The sequence below is a fragment of the Poecilia mexicana genome, unplaced genomic scaffold (assembly GCF_051168715.1).
Source record: "Poecilia mexicana isolate PSO_F unplaced genomic scaffold, ASM5116871v1 scaffold_8, whole genome shotgun sequence".
In the NCBI taxonomy this organism is placed as follows: domain Eukaryota; kingdom Metazoa; phylum Chordata; class Actinopteri; order Cyprinodontiformes; family Poeciliidae; genus Poecilia; species Poecilia mexicana.
In genome coordinates, this window is record NW_028263377.1 from 11,070,815 (window position 1) to 11,077,568 (window position 6,754).

At 37.5% G+C, this 6,754-nt stretch overlaps 1 protein-coding gene across 1 annotated transcript; it reads left to right on the top strand.

Annotated features, from left to right (window-relative positions):
- Nucleotides 1–605: 605 nt before the first annotated feature.
- On the top strand, nt 606–5,330 carry b9d1 (B9 domain containing 1). The gene is made up of 7 exons (XM_014981393.2): nt 606–802; nt 965–1,033; nt 1,222–1,330; nt 1,675–1,771; nt 3,183–3,245; nt 3,450–3,517; nt 3,643–5,330. The coding sequence occupies exons 1-7, from the start codon at nt 737–739 to the stop codon at nt 3,786–3,788; spliced, it is 618 nt and encodes a 205-aa protein (XP_014836879.1). The 5' UTR covers nt 606–736; the 3' UTR covers nt 3,789–5,330.
- Nucleotides 5,331–6,754: the final 1,424 nt, after the last annotated feature.

Consider the following 6,754-nt stretch of genomic DNA (forward strand, 5'->3'; position numbering starts at 1 on the left):
GCAAGTCGGGACACAAGCCAATTAGAGCAAGTGACAATAAAAAAAAAAATAAATAAATAAAAATGGCATTTTAAATATGGGATGACATGACACATGTCCAAGCTGGTTGACAAGCAAATGAAAAAAAATTGTTGGATGGTTTAAAAAGGAGGATTTGCACACTCCTACTTGTACTGCGCAAAAATATTTATAAATTATTCAAAGAGCTGAACTTTCAGAGCCTAAAGAGCAAGGGTATTCACGTAAGCCGTGCTGCCCTCAGAAGACTGCTTAAAAATTTAGGCTTCACACAAATGTAACCATACTAACGAGCAACTGAAAATATTAGCAAGCTTTGTTCAATCATGCTTTTATTATTAAAAAAAGCATGATTTTTTTTTCTATATTTATATTTGTCCTTTTCCACTATAGTACTGATATCCTCGCGTTTTAATTGCCGCAATGCACTTTTTTTCTGTTACTGATTTATGTTGGAAATACCGTCTTTAAGTTAAAACTGTCCCCAGGACGACTACTGTAGTTTTATTTGATTTATTTTTGGGACAACACCGCCCTCTTGTGGATAGTTTGATCATTTTAGTAAAAATCGTTGTGCCCTCGTTCAGTTTGCTCCAACCTTGTAGCCGTAGGGAAACACAAACGTTGCCTTAGCAACGAGCTAGGGCACGTCAGGAGCTATGGTTATCAACAGGTTTAATTTCAACATCAGTTAAAGAAAACTGAACTAAAATACACGATGGAAACAACAAGCAATTCTTCTGTGTTTCTTCTTACGGTGAACGGACAAATTGAGGGAGCGAACGTGAGTGGTTGTTTTATTGCTTTAGCTTAGCAGCTAGTATTAGCTTTAGCGTCACCAGTGTATTTAAGCGGTGATTCTTCGCTTTATTTCTCTTTCCGTCGTTCACCTTGAACGTTTTTCCTGTTCTTAAAATTAAGTTATTCTCCTTCCTTTTTATTCCAGTTTCCAGACTATGACCATTTATACTGTAAATATTGTTACGTCTACGGCCATGACTGGGCTCCCACCACAGTAAGTAGTCATTTGTAACATTTTAAGCATTTTCTTGTCTGATATCTTTTCAGTGTTGCTCATTAGAAAAAAACAGTCAAAAAAACACTAAAAACACTGCACATCGAATAGGACAGAGTAGTTTGTAAAAGTCTTGTGTTAACAAATGGGTTTTGTGCGTGTGTATGTGTGTGTTTTTTTCTTTTAAGGGTTTGGAGGAAGGCATCACTCAGATCACCTCTAAAAGCTCCCAGTCTCACAAGTTAATATGGAACTTCCCTTTGGAGACAACATTCAAGAGTACAAATCCTTCTGGATGTAAGTCTTTCACACTTTCTGATTTTTAGAAAGCATCCGCAACATTTCTGCACTATATTGTTAGGCCAGCTGGATTACAGATTATATATATATATATTTTTTTTAACAGTCATCTTACTGAATCCAAAACCCAAATAAACTATAAAGGTGTAGTTAAAACCATATAATTACATACACTGAGTAAAAATACATTTTAAGCCACTAATTTGCCAGCATGCTTAGGGCCTCTACGCCCTAAGGGTGTAAATGGGGGAAGTGGGTAGCCAGTAGTCTATTGACTGAAAAGGTCGCTGACAGGAACGTACCAGCTACTACAGGTGTACAACTTCCTGTAAATGTTCCAGGGCCTCAGCTTGTGGTGAGCGTGTACGGACCGGACGTTTTTGGCAACGATGTGGTCAGGGGTTATGGAGCAACGCACATTCCATTCACACCTGGACAGTGAGTACTGTCATCTACCCTACTGCTGCTTAAAGCATGGTGAACGTTGCCTCAGTGATTCTTGAGAATAGGGACAAAACAGGTCCTATGGATAAAGCATGAAATTTGAATAAAATATACACAAAATATATTTTTTTCAAATATCTAACTAAACTAACCTGGGTCATGTGAGCACAACAATGTATATTTTTCTTTTTTTTGCTGAATATTTTTTTATTTTAAACATTGTAGTCGGTGGATGATGCCTGTAAAAGCCCTTGTCCAGGAGCAGAACTCAATACATTCTTATAGTTTAAAACAATTAAAGAAATACTAAAATTATATATTATGACAATTAAGTATAAGTAGTCATATAAATAATTATAAAAGTATCGATAAATTGAATTAAAAATAATTTTTAGATATTTTCCAACTCCGTTGAAATTTGTCCTTAGTTTTTGTCAACACCGTCAGAAATGAAAAGAATGTAAAAAAATCAGGCATTATTGGGGGGCACCAGAACTTCTGAGGACCCCATGACGTTGTCTTTTCTCTTCCTTTGCTAGGAGGGCTAGTTAGCTCCGGTTAGCTTAAGTTATTCTTTAGTTTTTTCTTCTGTTTTATTCCTAAGTTGTTTGTCACAACCATGATGTGTCAACTCCATAACTGACAATTTACAAAACTTTGATGAAATGTTGCGAAATAAAAGCTTAATTTTGGTATAATGTAAAGATTTCATGGACCTGACGAGCTACAATATGGCCTCCTTCAGAGTAACATCATATAAATTGAGGTAGTTTGGCATTTCGTCAACTCCGTCAGATGTCAACTCCGTCAGAGTTTTTCTGACTCTTTCAGTGAAATTGTTGTCAAATCTCACTTAATTGTGCAACTAATTCATTTTAATGTATTTTACATGAATTGCATTACTTCACATGTACCAAGTTTTTCATTTTACTCACTAGTTTGTCACCACCTTCAGTTCTGTGTCAACTCCGTCATGCACTGTCAACTCCATCAGATGGACTTTTTCTTGTTTTTTGTTTTAAATATTTATTTTATTTCTTGAGAAGCATTTGTCTGTAAATTGAGTAAAAATATCACTAATGGGGTATTTTAAAAATCATTTTAGATTTATTTTTGTCAGATGGTGATGACAAAGTTTTGGGTCAGGTCGATTAAAAATGTAATTTTTTTTTAAAAATTCGCAACTGGGAGCCTGTACCTTAGCATCTTTATATTTTCTAAACATTATTTGTCATATTTGCATACATAAGGTTGAGAAATAATAAAAAAAAAATATGGGAAAATTAAAACCCATTTTGTCCCTATTCTCAAGAATCACTGGCCTATGTTATTTAAGGAATCTGAGATATAAACTTTGTAGTTGCTTATTTGAAATAAAATATAATAATCAGTTCTGTTTCTTCAGACACATAAGAACCATCCCGATGTTTGTTCCCGAGCCCACATGGAGACTTCAGAAGTTCACAGGGTGAGTTGTGAGTTAGGTGGGGGGTGGAGGGGATTATTTCCCTCGCATTAACAAAATGTGAAAAAGTTCAAAGGGTTTAAATGGTTTTGGAGAATACTTTGATAAACTACATGAAAGCATCACAGCTGTTACGTTTGTGGTACTACAAGCCAAGTTTCTTTTTCCTGAAACTTAAGCACTTCTTTTTTCCCCTCCCCTGCTCAGCTGGTTGCTAGGACGACGACCCGAATACACCGACCCCAAAGTGGTGGCACATGGGGAAGGCCGAGAAGGTCCGTCACGCTTACTGTTCTTTAATGAGCCGAACTGCTGTAGTTTCCACAGCTTCAGCTGAGTAGTGAAAACGAGAGGAAGCATTAGTATCCGCCTGACGTTTGAATCTTCTTTTCTGTTTTAGTGACGAGGGTTCGATCTCAGGGCTTCGTCACCATCTCCTTCCACATAATGACCAAAGACATGAAGAGGATGGGCTACGACACGGGACCGACGAACTCGTCAACCGTCCAGTCCGCCACTTCCAGTCAGTCAAGAGATGCGCAGTGATACGCGAAGTAACATGAAAGCTAACTGGAGTCGCTACATATCAGTTGTCAATGTGTCTGAACTCCAGCTCAGATTGGACTGCAAACACTGGAAACTCGGGGAGTCTGGTTTTGAGACCCCAGCTCAAAACCAGAGCAGTGCATTCTGATTGCTTCTCAAAGTTGCCTACAGAGTGATACCTGTGGAGTGGAGGGGCTTGGTAAAAAGCCTCAGACTCTGCTGATGTTGCATCCAACGCCGCAGGAGGCCGTGATGGTAAGGAAGAGCTCTGTTGCCACGTTGGGTCTACACAAAATGTGAATATTGGTTATAAAACGTCAAAGCCCGACGCAGAACGTTTGTATTTTCAGCTTAACATGTAGTTTTACTTCTCGAGACATGGACAAGTTCGCTTGCAACCCATGGCGTCGTCGTGTGGAAAGGCTTCAGATGAATTTGACGACTGAAAATGTTAAGTCCATTTATTCACTGGATATTCTAAATGCCTTGTTATCACGAATAGGAAAGTTTCAAATTTTGTCATCTTTAAAAAGTGTTAAATACTTCCATATTTTTGATACTCCTTAATTTAAAGCTGTAAATTTGTTCATTGAATCCATCTTTTAGTGGGAGTTCTCTGCCTACTTTCAGTCGTCAGATTTAAAACACTGGCTGACGAAATTGAGCTATTAGATCCGTTATTTACTAATAGCTCCCTTGTCATAGAGCAGAGTGTGTTTAATTAGATTTGGCTCAACATTGGACACATTTCATAGAATGTGCAACTACGTAATGGTTTGAAATAGCCATGGTGTAAAAGCATCTTCTGGCATCAAGTACGTTAAATGAATGTCTCACTTCCCTTAATTGACTTAGGTCTTGCATGTAGCATATAAAAGGTCCTAAACTGATGTTGAAACGTTTGACATTTAACAAAAACCTTTAAGAAACATTTTATAAAAAGGTTTGGGAGCATTTATGCACCCTCCTTTGTCAATAGGACAATACTTTATCATCTTGCTGGATGATACCAACCCCACACCAAGTTTTCTGGCAGAGGCCACCAGATTTTCATGAAAAACATCCAGTGGTTTCAAACAGTTTGTGATGCAACGAACAAGCCCACAATATCACAAATCACCATACTTGACAATGGACTTTTTCATTCTGTTTTACTCATCAGTGTGCGGTGGCGCAATAAATGAATCCTTAATGATATGCGTCATATCTATACTCCAAACCTCTAAGGAGTTCTTAGAGGTTTGGAGAAACTGATCAGTACAAATTCAGAAATTAATTTTAGCTGAAGTTTTAGAAATACCTGCAGTTTTGTCAGTCATTTCTCAAGATTATCCTATTGTGAATTTATTGTCAAGCTTTGTATCCGAGATGCCAACAGTTTTTGCATCAACACTCACTTTACACTCTTACAGCTGACTGGTGTTAAAACCAAGCAACGCAGTCCAGAAATACAAACGGCTTGATGCTTGGTACTTCTAGATATATCCTGTATTGTATAGTTGCACCTTTTTTAAGCATTTTCTTAATAAATTCTAATCCAACCATTGGTGTCGTTTAGTCCATACCAAGACCCGATTGATTTCGATGTACTTTTCGATCGTCAAAAATCAAGAAAAGACAACGAAGGCTACGGAGCTGAAGTGAAATACATTTTATTTTTGAACCAATGCAACTACAGTTGTCCTCATCCAAACAGGGTTCGGTCAGCTGCGCTTGCTCGTTTAGAGGCCGTTAAAATACCACAACTGTTTTTTTTCCCTACAAAAACCCATTACACAGAATAATAAGGTATACAGAAGAACAGTATGTTACAATAGTACAAATGATAAATTATATTATACAGTTATAATGCCAAAAGGTAGAGCACAAATCCAAAAAAAAAAAACAACAAAAAAGAAATAAACGCAATCTGCTCCCAGTACTAAGAAAAGGGTAACTAGTCAGACAGGAGAAGGGAATAAAAGGAGTCAGTTTATGCATATAAAGACAAGACAGCTCATGAAGTCAGTTAGTTCTCTGGAGAGGAACAAAAAAATAAAACGTATTTAGTACATGACTCGCAGGCGCTCGCTGCATGGGCCACGTTTTCACTGAACCACAGTGACGAAATCTGGTTATTAATATTTCAATATGTCAGTATAGACTTTATTAGCAACCCAAACCCTCTTCTCTACCTACCCTCACCAAGCTTGCATAATGTTTCCTAGAGATTAAAACACATTTGCTGGTTTGCAAGTACGCTTCACAATCGTTCGTTCGAGCGCAAAAACCATCATAGCCATGTCAAGAATGTCCCATATCATACACACTTGGAGCAGCTCCACCTCTTCTTCTTCTTTTTTTTTTTTTTTTCCATTTTTTGTTTCGCCTGAGAAAAATGGGGATGTCTGCGTTCAGTGGAAGCATCCAAAAGATCTGCAGTGAAGCCACGTCATACCACAAGGAGGCGACAACCCAATCCAAATGGAAGCAACAAGCAACAAAAAAAAAAAAAAAAAATTGAACACCCCACATACTTAAAGGGAATATCTGAACATTCTGAAGTGGAGTGTGAAGTCGTCAGTAATAGATCCATGACCTGTAGCAGATTGATGGAAATGTCCACAGTGGGTTTATAGAAAAGAAATCCTCAAACTGGACAGCAGGGAGAGACAAACTTAAAATAAGTTAAACTTTAAGCTCATGGAGTCCTATTAATATTTTGTTTGAAAATTCCCAGGGTCAAATCTTTTTTGGATTTCCCTGGACAACTGAATGCAAAACATTCACCACAAATTGTGCAAATCGTGAAACAACCGAATGGGGAACTTTTGCGTTTAAGAGCTAGTTCATGTCATTAAAATAAGGAACGAAGTCGGGGAACGCAAATATTTTTTCCCAAACTTATTTCTGTTCCACCCTGATATGAATACTTGGCAAATGCTTAAAATTAAATCCGTTACCTTTCCAGATTACATAGTACTCCA